A 19,944-nucleotide genomic window follows, 5' to 3' on the forward strand; every position below is an offset into this window, starting at 1 on the left:
ATAGTGTACGCTACTTGGACGTGAATATCTTTTGCAGTGCTGCTTGAATGAAATTCTAGTCTCGGCTAACGCCTCGACTAGAAGCATAATTCTCGCCTGCAAAACGCCTCTTCCTGTCCTTGTGACGGGAAGAGATTGACAATAGTGTAACAGCTGAAACTAATATCTTGTTTCTGTGTTGAATTTTTGGTTCTGACAATTTTATCTCTATTGATTAAAATGTATGTATTGTACTGCCACAGCAGTATAAACATAAGCAGATAATATTTCAATTTCTATATCTACATTAATTTTTCACATTTCTATATTAGGCCTACCTTATATTCTATTCTGTTTTCAACTATTTTTATCATTCAAATTTTAGAAATGTTATCTTTCAACGAAAGTTTTATGGGAGAAACAGTATAGCTGTATAGTAAACAGTAAGTTTCAGTGTCCTCAAGGGGTATTTTCATCTATTTCTAGATGAATTCTCAATTATTCTCTCTGTAAGGTTTCATACATTATCTTCCACATTTTTCTGCTCCTAACTATCTATGCTTTATTACAACAAATTAACAATATTAACAGTTGTAACCTTTTTCACAAAATTTCAACAAATACCCTTTTTTTGTTTCACAGCTAGTCCCACCGATGGGCACCCCTAACTGGGCCCCATCCCAACAACTCCGCACCCCTCCACCACCTCCTCCTCAACAGCGGTCCTCCTCACCACCTCCCCCTCCATCCACAGGGGGAGACGCTGACACCCCCCTCAACCTCAGCAAACCGAAGTCGTCATCAGGAGGAGGAGGCAGGTGTGTTCCGAACCACGCCGAGACGGAGTCGCCCCATATGGGAGGACCCCTAGCGGCTACCGCCCCCAAGCTGCTGCCCCCCAATCTGGTCATGCCCAGATTTTTGCCCTATGCTGGATTGCCGCCCCATGTTAATCCTACCGGTGAGTTTTATTCAATTTTTTTTTTTTTTGAAATCTCTTTACAATTCTATAGTGAGGTCTAAGTACTTATAATGACGGTGGAGAAAGATAGGAGAACAGCGTTTTCATTTATCTTTTCTTTAATTCCATAAAAATACTATAGTGAGTTCCAAGTTGAAATGACAGTGAAGAGAGATAGGAGATCGGGGTTGCCACTGCCTTCTATAGAGGATAGCTGATATCTTATGTAATAACAACTGTTCATTCTTGTAACAAATTGTTGTATATTTGATTAATGAAGGCAATTATTATTCATTCTTGTTAAAAATAATAAATCATATTTTATCCTCCAAGAAAGTATATTTTTCAATAATTAAGGCTGTGCAAATGCTAAAAATGAACTTTCAACTGGTGAAATTTTTCAAAGTTTTCCGATTTGTATATCATCAAGCTATCAGAATGAAAAAGTATTCTCAGAGAAACATTTTTTTCTCAATCAATACTTTTTGAAATATGAGCGCCAAAAACTTTTGGGACAGAACATTTCAAATTCGGTTAGAGATGAATTCATGAGATTCAGAGGATAGATTCTTCATTGTATTGTTGATCTAGTAGAACAAATTTTTTTTAAAATATCAATTTTTAAGAAAGTTATTCAATTCACTAAAGTAAATTTACTAAAGTTATTCAAATAACTTTTAGTTGAGTTATTTTTGGTAATTTTTGGTAAATTGAATAACTTTCTCAAAAAATAATATTTTCAGAAAATTTTTAGTTTTTCTAGATCAACAAAACCATGAGGAATTTATCCTATTAATCTCATGGATTTATCTCTTACCGAATTTGAAATGTTCTGTCCCAAAAATTTGAATTTTAGGCGCTCATTTATCTTAAAAAGTAGTGATTGGAAAAAAATGTTTTCATGAGAAAACTTTTTCATTTTGATTGCTTGATAGTATAAAAATCGAAAAACTTTCACCAGTAGAAAGTTTATTTTTAGCCTTTGCACAGCCTTAAATAATAAATTTTCATAATCAAGATTAAATATTATATTGATTAAAAAAAATGTCATTACAAACCTGTAGTAAGTTCTAAGTTATAATAACAGTGAAGAAAGTTAGGACAACAGCGTTGCCGATTCTCTGCCTTGCCACTACTTTCTGTAGATTGTATTAGAGAAGGTAGCTGAGAGTGTTTAAATAATGCATGTATCTGAATGCATCTTCTTGATTGTACCTTCTACCCTATCTTCGTTGCTAAAAGATGTTCTGAAACATTTACAAACAAGTTATACCCAGTGAGTATAGAATGTGAATCAATTACATTCCATACTCAATATAAATCCATTACATTCTATACTCAATGTAAATCCATTTCATTAAAAAACACTTATTGACATGGGCTACTTTTAAATTGATAAAACAAAATAAATCTTATAGCACTCTTTATTTAAAAAAAAAAAACTTTAAAATAGTTGAACAACTAGTTTCGGTTTACACCATCTTCAGGTTATAAAAAATATTAAAAAAGGTTTTTTTATAACCTGAAGATGGTGTAAACCGAAACTAGTTGTTCAACTATTTTAAAGTTTTTTAAAAAATAAAGAGTGCTATAAGATTTATTTTGTTTTATTAATCCATTACATTCTATCATAGAGAAACAATAGCATGAGTAGATATCCCATGGTATAGGGCGTTTATGTCGCAACTTTTACTGTTATCTCAAGCTGATAGTCCACGTAGTTCTTTCCCGTGAAACTTTATGACGCTGATAGTATCTCATATTGTGCCGTTCATACAATCTCACCCGGTCAAAACAGTAAAAATCGACAATAAACGACAGTAATCGGCTTGAGATAACAGTAAAAGTTGCGACATAAACGCCCTATACCATGGGATATCTACTTACGCTATTGTTTCTCTATGATTCTATACTCACTGTAAATCCATAACATTCTATACTCACTGGTTATACCGTGAGAACCAGCAATAGTCATCAACTTATAGGCAGTATTCCGGGAAGCCAAGTGACGACTCCGCTCTCATTCCCACGAGTGGTGATTGATCTTTCTTTCTTTCTTTAGTCTAGCTCAGACCATCATAGCGAAAGGTACTACGCAATTTTTCTTTAAATTAATACTAATTCTTATGTAGGCCATTTATTGTATTCTTATTGTAGGCTAATTCTTATGTATACTTAATTATTTGAAGTTTATAATTATTCTGTGCCTATGAATATTTATTTTTTTAAAGTGAATTTGACAGGCTTAAAATTTATTTTACGTGCATTATTTTCAAGACTTTTATGAATAATACATCAAGCTTAGGAAGTATGTAGTAATACATTGTCTAGCTCATATAGAAATACTCCTCGCACATGCCTTCTCTGATACACTCCACTTTCACCGCTCCACCATGTTTTATTTATTTATTCACATTTCATGATAGGTCAACACAAATCAAATATATATGATCAGAAAAGAACCAACCGGCCTAGGCCATAACTGTTCCCTCTCAGAATTTTGATAGTAGTGTGTCTAAAACATAGGTTATGTTGCTTCACTTTGAATCAAATTTTGACCCTATAGTGAGGTCCACGTTATAATGACAGTATTTGATCAACTTTGGTTTTGCTAACCTTGTCTATCATTCGACAAAGCCAGTGGTACTATCCTTTTCTAGGTCCGCTGCGATGCCAATTATGTTTTTGACAGTGTAGAAATATAATTAATTAATGAAGAGAATCGGCATAGCTATTCTTCTATCTTTATCCACTGCCATTATAACGTGGACCTCACTATAGTATTTTGCCTATGTGAGGTCCACGTTATAATAGGAGTGTTTAATTGGCAATAGTAGGCCTATTGCTATCCTTGTCTATCATTCAACAAAGCTGATAGCGCTATTTCTTTCTCGCTTTGCTCTGTTGCCAGGTCGCCTATTAACAATGTAGAATTAATAATTAATTGGAAAAATATTTCTTTTTTTGTGTAGTTGAGAAGTTGATATTGTGGTAATGATTCATATTGAATAAAAAAGACTTAGAAATTGTCAAAAAAACCACAGATTTATTGATACTTAGAAAGACCGGTTTCTATACACCATTGTCAATCTCTGATAAACTCAGAGTTTGGAGATTGACAATGGTGTAATAACCGAAACCGGTCTTTCTAAGTATCAATGAATCTGTGGGTTTTTTGACCATTTCTTAGTCTTTTTCATTCAAAATATTTCATCTTTATTATGTAAATTGATTATGAAATTATTGAAAAATATAATTTCTTGCTTAATGACATATAATTGATTATTTTAAACGAGAATGAACAGTTGATATTACATCAATAAACCTGTATCAGCTACCGTCCATGCATTGTCAAGACAGACGGCAACGTTTCTCTTCTATCTTTCTCCACTGCCATTATAACAAGGACCTCACTATAGATGTAGATATTTGCATTGATCAATATTATCTTTGTAGAAAATACTTTATTGAAAAATAAATAAAAATTACATGAATAATTTTTGTTCAATTTTTTTTTCAGGAAAACTAAGCATGTCACCAGGTAAGGATGGTGACAAACTACCCCCCTACCCAGGACTGCACCTCTACCCTCCTCCCCCGCACCCGCACGCACATCCCCATGCGCCTAGTCTCAGGGATGACTCCAAAGAGGAAGCAGATTTCATGGCAGCCTGTCAGAGTAAGTTGACATTTCGATTCTGAGGCTTTGAAAATTGAGAAAAATTACAACTTTTTTGTCTCAGTTACTTGGGTTAATAAGGCTCTTCAACTTCATAGACCTCTGTGAGCCTTTGTATGTAATGAAAATGAATGAATAAATAAACCTTCAACTTAATTTCAAAAGTACTGTTTCAGAAGTTGATTGAATGAATATATATTCCGTATATACATTCAATTTATGTTTGAATCACTTTCAATTCACTCAATAATTATTATCTGTATAAATATATCTATATAAATATATTTATTATAAATATTATCTGTTGAAAATGGATTTCTAATATTTTTTATTTATTTATTTATTAGATTAGCAAAAACAATACAATGATCGGAAAAGAAAAAACAGGCTATTGCCCAAAACTTCTTCAATTTCCTAATTTTTTTTTAAATTGTCCAAATATTATAGGTTATGTCCATTCAAATTTCTACACCAAATCACAATCTAAAATATAAATTAGAATAAAACAAACTATTTTAAATTTTGATAGATTAATGATAAAAGTTTCTTAAGAACATGAAACAAACTATAAATTCATATGTAATCATATCTAAGCTATATATACTAACTTCTATATTGTCGAGTTTTTGATACCGTCATGTCAATTTCCAACAATAATCCTCTTCAAATCTACGTTGAGACTTGTATACTCGTGTTTCGGGACACTTACATGGAAGTATGAACATAGCATTCCAAATATGAGTATTGAGTAAATGCTCGGATGAAATTCACGAGTAAAGTTTGTTACAGTTTTATTAAGTTAATTTTTCTGTGTAGGCCTATGTCCAGGTGTATACTCGTGTTTTGAAGACACGTAAGATCATGGAAGTATGAACATAGCATTCAAAATTTGAGTATTGAGTGAATGATCAGATTAATTTCACGAGTAGAGTTTGTTACAGTTTTATCAAGTTAATTTTTCTGTGTAGGTCTATGTCCTTCACCACAGTCAAGATACCAAGGAATCGCTAAATCACATCTCGAACAAAACTTCAAATTTGTTTGTATTTGGCGAATTCCTTGAGCTTGTTTATATGCAGCTTGATTTTTTTCTGACTACATTTGATATTAAGTAGTTTTCTCATACTTTCAACTAAAAGCGAAAGCTCAATTTAATGTCACTAAATTTGTTCAACTTGTTTTGGTATGCGCGAAATATTTCGTAATCAGGTAGCCTATAATGTTTAAAGAATCTTTCTAATGTTCTCCTTTATTCTTGCAGTGTGGGGTCCTGATCCAGGATACAAACTGCAAGATGAGTGCAACGACAAAGGTAATTCTACATTTATTTATTTATTTATAATTTCTACAAAGTAGCACTGATTGGGAGAGAAAAACTAAGGAAACTCCTTGTACCATTTTCTCCCAAATTTAGATAACAATTTAAAAGTCCGAGATAGGGTTATGGTTTCTAAAATTTAGTCTATTTTCACATTAAGTTACATATTAGAGTAACGTTATAATTACGAACAATATTGGTTTATAAAAGAGAACCTCAAATTTCAGTTCTAGAGGAATTTCAGTGGAAATTAATCATTTAGAGGAATTTGAATCAGAGAACCTCAAATTTCACTTCTTTAGGGATGAGTCAGTCAGTCCAACTGACTGACCAGATTGAAGGCTATTGATCTCAATGCCAAAAATGTTCTCGTATCTAAATGCCGGTTGCACAAAAGCCGGTTGAATTTCAACCGTGATTAATTTCACGAGAACCAATCAGAGAATTCGTCTTATCAAAAAGCTCTTCTCTGATTGGATCTCGTGAAACTCGAATCCGAAGTCATGTCTAAATGTCAAATATCTAAATGGATATTGTGAATCACGGTTAAAATTTAACCGGCTTTTGTGCAACCGGGCTTAAGTCTCATTTATATAAATTTGTTATTATTCAATGAGACACATTGAACAAAGAAGATGTATTGGTAAAGTTATCCGGCAGATAGATTCATGGTGAAGTTCTTTTTACAATAATCATGTCTTTCAATATTAGTTTCAATCTTAATAAAACAAAATAAATCTTATAGCACCCTTTATTTTAAAAAAAAAAACTTAAAAATAGTTGAACAACTAGTTTCGGTGATATATTACACCATCTTCAGGTTATAAAATAAAATAAAATTTTATTAAACTTTTCTAAAAATAAAGGGTGCTATAAGATTTATTTTGTTTTATTAATTTAAAAGTAGCCCATGTCAATAAGTGTTTTAGTTTCAATCTTGTTTGAAAATAATTGATTTACTATAACGGTTATATAATTGCGTTAATATGATTTTTAATTTTGTTGCAGCGAAAATGGTTCGCCAACCGAAACGTGATGGGGAAGGGAAGCCTCATATCAAACGCCCTATGAACGCCTTCATGGTCTGGGCAAAGGACGAGAGGCGGAAGATACTCAAAGCATGTCCTGACATGCATAACTCCCATATCTCCAAAATTTTGGGTATGTAGCCAAGATATTTTTTCACAATTTCTAATGATCTATCAGTAATTGAAAAATGTTTAAAATAACTAAAATGTTAAAAAAAGTAAATCGGAAACAACTTTGAGTTTTCTTCATGGGATTTCTATGTAAAGGCCTGATATAAATGCGTAGTAGTTCCCTTAATAATAGATTCCTAGTATATTATAAATCAATGGAAATTTTAGAAACAGAATACTCAATAGGCTTTCCAATCAATAGGCTAAAATTGTACTATTACAATTAACTTTTATTCAACTATTTATTTTTAACTTTCATTATCCACTGTGAAAAAAAAACGGTAACTTCATTACACGTAGCCATTCATCATCATCATCATCATAATAATCATAGAAATGCATATTTTCATGAGAAAATATGAAAACAATAAAAAATTCTCACTCGAGACACAACAAAAAGAATTTCGATGAAAATTTCAAAGAGAATTGAAGCTTCTCAAGTGTTATTACTTGAAAACAGATTTTAATCACTAACAAAAAACCATGATAATAAGTGACACAAACAGTATCTAATACAGCGTATGCTAACAAATGGTTATTGTATCTCATAATAGATAAGACCAATTGAAAATAATGTCTCAATAAAAGTAGATATTGGAAATTTTCTGAATGATGTTTCCGATTTGAACAATCTTTCAATGGAAGATAATCTAGCTATACTTGATAACATTGTAATAATTGACAATCGAAACAGTCATTGTTTTTATCGGTTATTACTTCTAGTATGGATCAATGGCTGTATTATCTCGTAGCTTTGACCATTATATTTTGAATGTTGTGTAACTTCTTCAATTATGGGGTGAATTCGGATTTTTCCGGTAACATTATTTGTAGGAGATAGGCATGCGTTTCAACTTTCAAAATAAGTAAGCTGGAGTAAACTGGATTGAAATCTTTGTATATTGTATCTTCATTGATGATAGTATACCGATTGAGTTATTCGTGTCTCAACCTTGATTTTTCGCGTAAAATTGGATTGAAGTTGATAGAATCCTTGATATAGGTCTAGATGTCATTCATTGTGATCCAAGATTCGAAATATATTCAACTCTCAGTTCTGATTTTCAGTTCGAAATATCAACTCTTCTGCTCTGATTTTCAATAAATTTAATAATCAGAGCTTCAAATTATAAATTTCGATACTACTGCATTATTAACAGTAATACAAGTAGAATAAGTTTCTGTAAAATACTAGGCCTACCGTAATAATTATGCAGCAGGATAATTTCCAAGTTGAAAACATATTGTCAATTGTTGAATTTCAGTTAATTTGGAACGGTAATTTAAAATTGTGTATGTGGTAATAAATAATTTGAGTAATTTCATTTTTCCGTATGCAGGCACCCGTTGGAAAGGAATGTCAAATGCCGAGAAGCAGCCCTATTATGAAGAACAGTCTCGTCTCTCGAAACTTCACATGGAGAAGCACCCAGACTATAGGTAACATACCTACTATTTATTATTAAATTATGTAATAATGTGTAATATAATAAAAGAAAGAACTGGCTTATACACGTACGGGATAGAAAAATCACGTCTGAACTACTGAACTGATCAACTTTAAATTTTCCATATTGATTCTCAATTCACCGTGGATGGTTATAGGCCTATTTATTCTACATTCTTGAAGATTTCAGTATAGCCAATTCAGTAGGTCAATTTTTCATTTTATCAAGCTTTCAAATAGAACCTTTTGCAGCGTGGTTTACCTGCTAGTTATAAATATGAATAATGGCCTTCATTCAACTTTCACATTAATACTAGATTGCGATACGTAACAAAATAGTTATAAATTTGTTGACGGTTTTTCCCATGGTGAAGTGTCATGTCATATGGAGTATTATCAAAAAGAAAAAATAGCATAGGAAGATATTCCTTGGTAAAAGGAACTCAGGTTCCAAATTTCACTGTTATAAAGAGCTGATTATTGTCGATTATTACTGTCTTGGCCGGGTGAGACTGTATTAAAGGCACAGTATTGGAGACCATATCAGCGTTATCATAGCCCAGTCAATGAAGACAGAAAAATCAGGGGTTTGAGTGACAAATTAAGGGAAAACTGAGTTTTCTCAGGGTGTTAGTATGCATTGTACATAGACTAGAAATGCAGAGACCACATCGTTTCTTCGCTTGCTTCCCCCGCAGGACCACCCACAGCCCCGAACCTCGATACTCAAAAGAATTTGTAAAAAAAATATATCTCGGTTCCAAATCTCTTGATTTTGAGTTGACTTTAATTTCATCCTTTTAAGAATGTTTAAATCCACAATTAGAGTCATAACATTTCATCATATACCTATCATGAGTTCATGGAGTTATTCCTGTACAAAGCCAGAATATTAGGAAATTTTCACCTTATTCCAGACATTTTTCGAGAAAAAGTGGATGAATGTTCATATAATATAATATCTATTATATAATAGTTTATATAATATAATTCATATAATATCTGTTCATAGATTTATTCATTCATTTAGCTACTTATTTATGTACTTATTCATTCATCTATTCATTCATGTATTTATTTATTCATAAATTTATTTTCTTCTTAACTCATGTATTTATTTATCAACAGGTACCGGCCACGACCGAAACGCACATGCATAGTGGACGGCAAAAAGATGCGCATCTCAGAGTACAAAACGCTGATGCGGCAACGTCGCAACGAGATGCGGCAACTGTGGTGTCGCGGTGACGCTGGACCTTCTGGATCCGGATCGGCCGGTCCGAGCTTCGGATACGATCCGGACGGAACGATATCCCCGGACATGCTCACCTTCTCATCCGACAACTCACCCAGTCCGAGCTCGCACCATGATGACTGAGGACACGAATATTTCTTCCCCGGCATCTTCACTGGGGATTTTGTGCATGGTTAGAGAGGTTGTTGACCTTTGACCTTGGATGAGAAGGTTCAAGGTCAACTTGACAACTGTTTCAAGGTCACTACGTTGCAACCTTGACTTGAGATTGTCTACACCATGATGACTGAGGACACGAATATTTCTTCCCTGGAATCTTCACTGGGGATTTTGTGCCTGGTTAGAGAGGTTATTGACCTTGATTGTTTCAAGGTCACCAAATTCAACCTTGACAAGAAATTGCCTTCAAGGTCACCACATTTTAATCTTAATGGAGATTGCCTTCAACAACACTGAGGCCAAGACTATTTCTTCCCGGTGTGTTTACTGGATAGATACTCCATTATCAGAGAGGTTATTGACCTTTGAGCTTGGCTGAAAAGGATCAAGGTCACCACGTTTCAATCTTGACTAGAGATTTCCCATGCAATGATGACTGAGGAAAGAACTATTTTCCCCCTGACATGTTTATTGGGGATTTTGTTCATGGTTGATTATCTGATGATCAGGATAGTCTATTTACCTTTCTGACCTACAAGGTGATACAGATTTATAACCTTGACTGATAGCCATAATAATGACTGCACCTAACCATGCTGGAGACTGTAACTATTTTATCAATTCCTCAGCATGTTTACTGGGGATTTTGGTACTCTCGAGGTTGAGAGAGGTTACAATCCTCTGACTTCAGATAAAAAGGATCCAACATTGACTGAAAATCGTAATGTATTCATTACCCAACAATATTATGACTGAGGTTACAACTACTACTCACCCAGCTTTTTTATGCTGGATTTTGACAATGGTTGAATCAAGTCAAGGTTGAATCAAAGTTTACTGACACTAGGGAACTCCAAGTTCTCTATTTCCAACTGATAACTATAATAATCATTATATAGTGACTGCAAAATGATGTTTTTGTCATTTTGTCGAAATATTGACTGTCATATTTACAGGCATTTGGTCACGGTGAATTCACCATGAAGTGATACGAGTTTTATTGAGTGAAAATCAAAAGAAGGTCATTCTTTCATTGTAGTCGACTTTAAATACGGTAGATAAATTTCAATGCATAGGGTACAATACCTGAGGGTACAATATCTCATTCCCTGGCATTTTTACCAGGGATTTTGTTAGGTCAGAGCTACTTAACCTTTGGGCTCCAAGGTAGCAATATAACCTTGACTAACATATTGTAATGAATATGATGATGACTTAGATGACTTATATTATTTACCTGCAATTTTTTGACAGGGATTTTGAAGTTCACAAAAAATATATCTCAATGTACAAATTATTGTTGCAATATTTTCAAATCGAGTTTGATAATGTATCAAGTCATCACCATTGATGTTGTTTGTCTTTCATTGTATTGGTGTCATGATCACAATTATTGTACAAAATATATGGTATATGTTTGTGTAGAGGTTTACTCACATGAACTAATATTATATGGGGGAACCAGACTTACTTTAAAATACTATAATATGCAAACAAGTGTATTAATATATTGAGTGAATTTTAAAGAAATAGAGTGAAAATCTCTCTAACCTTGAGATTAATAACTTACATTTTTTAAAGCTCTTCAGTGAATTTTGAAGCTACTTACTTGTACTTAGTTCAATTTCATTATTTATTGATAAGATCATGAGGCAGTGAGAGAGTGAAGCTTTATTCTGAGCTTTAATAACTATTTATTGTCAGTATCTACATCACATTCACAATTTTTCGTGATTTGTTGATTGTCAGCTTTAATTTTGTTTTTTCAAGATCATGCATATCATGTTTTATCTAAATTCAAATTGTTCTCTAGTCGGAGGCATGTAAAATAATGTAAATAATGTTACTGTATTATTTTCTACTGCTGGTTCTGTGTGTACAAAATATGAACAAGAAACTTTCTAGTTATATTTAAATTTTCTGGGCATATGTCAAGCTGCTAATATTAGAATTCGATAAATGTTTAGAATGTGTATTGTAATGGAATAAACTATAGTGTTTCAAGCTTTCAATCTTGTTAGAAATATTGTACTGTAATGTAAAATAATAGTTTCTAAGAAGCGTATACTAGCTTATTTTCAATTCTGTGATTTAAAGCTCTTAGTAAGACAATTAATTCGGTAGCCTATTTCTGTGTTAAATATTACTCTTGTGTTGTTGATATGATTAGTTTTTGATTAAATATTATGATCTTTCAACTCAGTATTTAGTATTAAGATATGTTTTTCTATATTTGAAATTTCCACATAGATGTATGAATTTACGTTTTTCTTACAAAATTCACAAATTATATTCATAGTGCGTCCCAAACCATGACACTCAAATGAGATTCTAAGCTGAAATCATCTGCATTTACTCCCAGTATTTTTCCATGTTATTCTCTGATCAAATTATCAATTCTTATTTAGGTCCTTATTTAATTCTTCTTATATAGACCTGTCATTATATAAATAATAGACCTGGCAATACATTGTCATTTGTGATAAGGAATCAAACAATCAATAAAGGTATTTATTAGAATTCTAATACAAACCTTTCCACAATTTTAAAGAATTACTCTACTTCCTGACACATTGGGCTATATTGGCTATATTTTTAATTCAATGGTATGTATTCTTCTAGGCGATATTTTCTTCTGAGTGTCCATTTCTCAAACAACTCAAATTTTTCAAGAAAATGTCATTTCCTAACGATAATTTATTGGCAAAAATAGATTCGATGAATTATCTGTGAAAAAATAAGTTCATTGATCATTGAGCATTTGAAAATTCTGGTCTCTGTAAAAAATCCTCCGTTAAGTCTTTACTTTATAGTTCAGGTTTCAAAACTTACTACGTACTTCATTTATACAAGATAAATAGGTTGATTTACTTAATAGTTCATGTTTCAAAACTTACGATATACCTCATTTCTACAAGATAAATAGGTCAAGAGGAGAAATTCCAGTCTTGTCTCAATCAAACGAACCGTTAACTGCTAGTTATTGGAGATTATCATGGAGAATTGCTGGTTTATTAATTGATATGTTTTAATAAATCAATGAATCAGTCCTCAATAAATATCAAATTGATTGATAAATAATTATTAGTTCATTGGTGCTGATTTCCAAATTCCATAATACATCTATGAGTCATAATATCTATCCAAATTGATAAAAACTTTAATCTCTTAAAAATTCTGAAAACATAGGTTTATGAATATGTGAATATGTATGGTAGAATATAGGAAGATTTGTCAGGTTATATAAGAATACTATTCAAACGACTCTCATCTTCAATTAGCATCGTCTATTCCATTAAAACATAGAATAGGAGTGTTTTTTTGTAAATATTCGCATTTTAGTAAAATTAAAAATTCGTGATAAATTCATTCGTATTATTGGCTTTACTATTCTTTGATTTACACGGCCAGTAAAAAGAGAATCGCTTTCAATGACAGTTTTTAAGGTCTATGGAAAGATATTCCCCTGTCAAGGTATTTTACAATGTGGTTGGAATACGTTGTATTGATACTATGACGTGTCAATTAATAATATAATAGGACATTGGTATTTGCGTTCTATAGACCTTGGTAGTTCTCATATTATCTAGAAAGGAAATTCGTGAAGAGGAAAAATTTGAGAAAAATTTTCAGCTGTCCTAAATAATGTCATTTCAGGTTTAAATGTCAACGTATATGAAATTTCAACCTACTCTTCTCTTGCTTTAATGGAAACGCATTTTCCGAGCAAATTAAGAGAGAAAATTATTGAAAGCAATTCTCTTCCGAAGACTTGTGGTGGAGTAGGAGTATTATGAACTTGTATTTACTATAGAAACCAAAGTATTTTGTACATTTATAAACACGAATAATTCTGCCAATAATTTATTTAATTTGTTGTCGTCAATTGAATGTCTGAGGCGAATACCATATTATTTGTCAAAGCTGTAAAATAATAATGTAAGCCTGAATATTAGAATGTATTATTACTCCAGTGATTTTTATAGAATGATAAAATTATTATTATATTGGTTTACAAGTATCGCAATAGATATGAGTAGAATAATATCGTAGCTATAACGGTAAATAATGTAAATATATCACTATATTATGTATTTGTGAGAAATGATGTTCTATCAATTTCGCATTGAAGGTAATAATTATTATTTATTTATCTTGCTCTCTGTAATATACCTAGTTAGTATCTTCTGATTTATCCGTTACTAGATCGGATATTCGATTTTGTTGACGAAATATTATTTCATTATCATCATCATCATTTGCTTCATGAATAATTTATTATAATCAATATAATGATGAAATGATGCTATTACTGATTTATGTTTTAGAAGCACTTTATCGAGTGAAAGTTGGCGGTTTAATTTAAGTTTTGATCTGCTTTGGTTATGATTATTTTGTTATTTATTATTAGTATAATATTCGTATGGACATATATTATTATTATTGTGTTGCCATATTATGGAATGTATGTTAAAGTATATAAATAAATATGAATAGAACAGCAACGTTTGAGAAAAGAATTGTAGTATTGTATATTTTATAGTATTTTATTCAGTATGACTGTCACAAAAACAATAGGCCCTTTTACAAATGAGAAACTACTATTGGAGTAAGATGTTTTTTGTTTGATGCTGCAATAAGAATCACGAAAGATTCTAAAAGTAGAAATATCTGGTTGTTACAAGAAATGCACTATTGTTTTCTCACGATCTTGTTCCAAGAGTCTTTAGAAATTTTATATAGAATAATCTTTTTGTTTGAAATAGTTCAAAATCAAAGAATAATTCATTAAAATTGTGCAATCTCAAGGTTTTGAAGCTAAAAACTGATTCCGAATTTATTTTTCAATTGGAAGTATTTATTATCAAAAACTGTGATGTTCACATGAAAAAATAATGTTTTCTTCAACTTTATCATTCTTTATCAAACTTTCAAACGTTTTATGAATGTGATGATAATATTTGGACAAAATTAGGAAATTGAAGAAGTTTTGGGCAATAGCCCGTTTTTTCTTCTCCGACTATAGTATTGTTTGCTCTAATAAATGAATAAATGAAAAGTTGTCAACCTACATATTATTGTATTAAAGATTTCATAGTTTCAAACTTCAAAAATAGAAAAAAAAATTCAAAGATCTTTGGTTTCACACTGCTTGACTTCTTAAATTTCTACATTTTCTAAAAAAATTGTCAAACGATGTGAGAAACCTTATTTGGGAAAACCCGTTTTTGTTTTTTTCCATTGTTCAGAAGAATCATAGAATACTGAAAAAAGCTGTATTTGTATACAATATTGAATAGCTGCTGTTTGATGTATTTAGAATGAAAGAATTTCAATACTTGTGCAATTTCAAGCAAAAATATCTCAATTCATTATTGATGAAATAAAGTATCAGTTTTTGAAAATGTGAGTTATTATTTTTCCTTTAATACTAGTAGTTCTGTGAATAGTAGACCTCACACAGTATTCTCATCCACAAGTACCTGATTGAAACTATAGACCTTATGGAAATACAGCAATAGACTGACTTCTCCACACATCTGTGTAATCACTTGTCAGCTGATTTATGATGAATAATTCTATAGTCTGATTTTTACTCTAATATTGGCGTATGAAGAAGGCTCCTTTTTCCTTTATATTATCCTTGAAATGCAAAATTTCCAAAAATCTTGTATATACGTCGACGCGCAATTTAAAAAGGAACATACCTGTCAAATTTCATGAAAATCTATTACTGCGTTACGCAGTAAATGCGCAACATATGAACATCAAAACATTTAAACATTTGAACATTCAAACATTTAACATTAAACATTTAAACATTTAAACATTCAAACATTTAAACATTTAAACATTTAAACATTTAAACATTTAAACATTTAAACATTTAAACATTTAAACATTTAAACATTTAAACATTTAAACATTTAAAAATTTAAACATTTGAACATTTAAACATTTAAACATTTAAACATTTAAACATTTAAACATTTAAACATTTAAACATTTAAACATTTAAACATTTAAACATTTAAACATTTGAACATTTGAACATTTGAACATTTCAACATTTAAACATTCAAACATTTAAACATTTAAACATTTGAACATTTGAACATTCAAACATTTAAACATTTAAACATTCAATCATTTGAACATTGTAACATTTAAACATTTAAACAAAATATCTCAGATTTCTTTCTCACTATATCAAATATGACACTAATTTTTGCAATTATTTCTTACTTTTCACAGATTATTATTTCTCACTGATATCTGCAAGTTTTCAAACGCCCATATTTCCTGAACGTTAGCGAATTTTGCAAATCTGATTCCAGATTCGTCTTCCTCACATCAAAGAGCATAAGATCACGAAGTTTAAGTGATTTTGATTTTCTCAAAAAAAAATGAAATAAATAGTAATAAAACATAATTTCAGATTTGGCTGCAATTTGCAACATAGATGAAGCTCTACCTGGAAAATGTCGTAGTCGAATCAGGCACCCCCAGCTACTATACTGGGTGAGTTATGCAGCTTCAAACATTGAATTTGCGAATTTTCAATCGGCCATATTAAGTGAACGTTAAGAAATTTTGCAATTCGGATTTCAGATTCGTGTTTCTCGCATCAAAGAGCATTAGGTCAGGAAGTTTGAGCGATTTTTATTCTTCACAAAAAAATGAGAATTACCATCGTGCATTATGAAACAACAGTAGAAAAAATCTGGTGTGGTACACTCACACAACTTTCCTTGCTCATTGATGTATAATTTACTGATATTTGCAAGTTTTCAAACGTCCATATTTCCTGAACGTTAGCGAATTTTGCAAATCTGATTCCAGATTCGTGATACTCGCATCAAATAGCATATGATCACGAAGTTTGAGCGATTTTTATTCTTCCCAAAAAATTAATAAAAAAACTAACCATCGTGCAAACATTGAAAAGAAGAAGAATCTCGGAATTGGCAGACATTTGCACCATAGATTAAACTTTACCTGAGAAATGTCGGAGCCAAATTTGGCACCTCCAGCTACTATACAGGATGAGTTTTGCAGCTTAAAACATGAAATTTGCAAATTTTCAAATGGCCATATCTAATGAACCAGTAAGGAATTTCGCCAATGTGATGACATTATATTGTTTCTCTCGTCAAATACTATATCATTGCTGAGAGTTTGAGCGATTTTTATCAATTTTTGGATTCATGAAGAATGAATTCGTTACCTGTTGCATTTTTCTGGTGTGCTGTTCTACTTATCTAATACAAATGAGAGCTCAGTAGTCACAAAAATCCTGAGAAATTGAATTTCCCGCTCAAATCAGTCAGTACCTACTACCTCTTGCATGTTTCTGATGCCCTGGTAGTATTTTAGTTGGTTTTAATTTTGTACCAGGGAGTCAGAACACTTGAAGAGGTAGCAAGTTTTTTCCAACGCCTTCCAATGCACGCATAGGCAACCCGCAACACTGATATAGTTTGTGTACCTCTTCTATGTTTCTGATGCCCTGGTAGAAATCTAGTCATTTCTAATATGCGAATGAGCGGGAAATTCAATTTCACAGGATTTTTGTGACTACTGAGCTCATTTGTATTTTAGAGAAATGTAACAGGGAGTTAGAGGTAGCCGAAGCATTACACACATTAAATACTATGTGTGTGTGTTTCAGTGTGTTTGTTTCATTACACACATTAAATACTATGTGTGTTTGTTTCAGTGTTTGTTTATGTGTTTATTTTCAATGTCATCAAATGCAAGACTTTGTATTTTCAAGATCTATCATCATTTGGTACCAAAATCAAACAAATCCAACCATCCTTTCAGAGTTTAATCGTGCAAACAGTGAATTAAAGAAGTATCTCAGATTTGGCAGAAATTTGCACCATAGATGAAAGCTACCTGAGAAATGTCGGAGCCAAATTTGGCACCTCCAGCTACTATACAGGATGAGTTTTGCAGCTTCAAACATTGAATTTGCGAATTTTCAATCGGCCATATTAAGTGAACGTTAAGAAATTTTGCAATTCGGATTTCAGATTCGTGTTTCTCGCATCAAAGAGCATTAGGTCAGGAAGTTTGAGCGATTTTTATTCTTCACAAAAAAATGAGAATTACCATCGTGCATTATGAAACAACAGTAGAAAAAATCTGGTGTGGTACACTCACACAACTTTCCTTGCTCATCGATGTATAATTTACTGATATTTGCAAGTTTTCAAACGTCCATATTTCCTGAACGTTAACGAATTTTGCAAATCTGATTCCAGATTAGTGATACTCGCATCAAATAGCATATGATCACGAAGTTTGAGCGATTTTTATTCTTCCCAAAAAATTAATAAAAAAAACTAACCATCGTGCAAACATTGAAAAGAAGAAGAATCTCGGAATTGGCAGACATTTGCACTATAGATTAAACTTTACCTGAGAAATGTCGGAGCCAAATTTGGCACCTCCAGCTACTATACAGGATGAGTTTTGCAGCTTAAAACATGAAATTTGCAAATTTTCAAATGGCCATATCTAATGAGCGGTAAGGAATTTCGCCAATGTGATGACATTATATTGTTTCTCTCGTCAAATATTATATATATCATTGCTGAGAGTTTGAGCGATTTCAATCAATTTTTAGATTCATGGAAGATGAATTCATTACCTGTTGCATTTTTCTGCTGTGCTGTTCTACTTATCTAATACAAATGAGAGCTCAGTAGTCACAAAAATCCTGAGAAATTTGAATTTCCCGCTCAAATCAGTCAGTAACTCTTGCATGTTTCTGATGCCCTGGTAGTATTTTGGTTGGTTTTAATTTTGTACCAGGGAGTCAGAACACTTGAAGAGGTAGCAGGTTTTATTCAACGCCTTCCAATGCACACATAGGCAACCCGCAAACTGATATAATTTGTGTACGTACCTCTTCTATGTTTCTGATGCCCTGGTCTAGTCATTTCTAATATGCAAATGAGCGGGAAATTCAATTGCTCAGGATTTTTGTGACTACTGAGCGAGCGAGCTCATTTGTATTTTAGAGAAATGTAACAGGGAGTTAGAACTTAGCAAGAGGTAGCCGAAGCATTACACACATTAAATATTATGTGTGTTCGTTTCAGTTGATTATATGTGTTTATTTCAATGTCATCAAATGCAAGACTTTGGTATTTTCAAGATCTATCATCATTTGGTACCAAAATCAAACAAATCCAATCATCCTTTCAGAGTTTAATCGTGCAAACAGTGAATTAAAGAAGTATCTCGGATTTGGCTGAAATTTTCACCATAGATGAAGCTTTACCTGAGGAATGTAGGAGCCAAATTTTGCATCCCCTGCTACTATATAGGGTGAGTTTTGCAGCTTCAATCATGAAATTTGTAAATTTTGAAATGGCCATATCTAATGAACCGGTTAGGAATTTCGCCAATGTGAAGACATTATATTGTTTCTCTCGTCAAATATCATATCATTGCTGAGAGTTTGAGCGATTTTAATCAATTTTTGGATTCATGAAGAATGAATTCGTTACCAGTTGCATTTTTCTGCTGTGCTGTTCTAATTATCCAATACAAAATGAGCTCAGTAGTCACAAAAATCCTGAGAAATTTGAATTTCCCGCTCAAATCAGTCAGTACCTCTTGCATGTTTCTGTTGCCCTGGTAGTATTTTAGTTGGTTTTAATTTTGTACCAGGGAGTCAGAACACTTGAAGAGGTAGCAGGTTTTATTCAACGCTTTCCAATGCACACATAGGCAACCCGCAAACTGATATAATTTGTGTACGTACCTCTTCTATGTTTCTGATGCCCTGGTAGTATTTTAGTTGGTTTTAATTTTGTACCAGGGAGTCAGAACACTTGAAGAGGTAGCAGGTTTTATTCAACGCTTTCCAATGCACACATAGGCAACCCGCAAACTGATATAATTTGTGTACGTACCTCTTCTATGTTTCT

At 32.1% G+C, this 19,944-nt stretch overlaps 1 protein-coding gene across 1 annotated transcript; it reads left to right on the forward strand.

Moving 5' to 3' along the window:
* The first annotated feature begins 622 nt into the window (after nt 1-622).
* On the forward strand, nt 623-15,402 carry LOC111045195 (transcription factor Sox-5-like). Its single transcript, XM_039438894.1, has 6 exons — nt 623-940; nt 4,461-4,619; nt 5,881-5,931; nt 6,946-7,098; nt 8,477-8,576; nt 9,712-15,402. Exons 1-6 carry the CDS (start codon nt 634-636, stop codon nt 9,959-9,961), a joined length of 1,020 nt encoding a protein of 339 aa, XP_039294828.1. The 5' UTR covers nt 623-633; the 3' UTR covers nt 9,962-15,402.
* The last annotated feature ends 4,542 nt before the right edge of the window (nt 15,403-19,944 follow it).

The sequence above is a fragment of the Nilaparvata lugens genome, chromosome 12 (genome assembly GCF_014356525.2).
Source record: "Nilaparvata lugens isolate BPH chromosome 12, ASM1435652v1, whole genome shotgun sequence".
Classification (NCBI taxonomy): Eukaryota; Metazoa; Arthropoda; class Insecta; order Hemiptera; family Delphacidae; genus Nilaparvata; species Nilaparvata lugens.

What these genes read in the sequence shown, in the direction of transcription:
- LOC111045195 (XM_039438894.1), top strand. Translation starts at nt 634, where the DNA reads ATGGGCACCCCTAACTGGGCCCCATCCCAACAACTCCGCACCCCTCCA. An exon ending in AGATGAGTGCAACGACAAAG is followed by an intron (nt 5,932 to 6,945) that starts GTAATTCTACAT and finishes ATTTTGTTGCAG; the next exon opens with CGAAAATGGTTCGCCAACCG. An exon ending in GAGAAGCACCCAGACTATAG is followed by an intron (nt 8,577 to 9,711) that starts GTAACATACCTA and finishes ATTTATCAACAG; the next exon opens with GTACCGGCCACGACCGAAAC.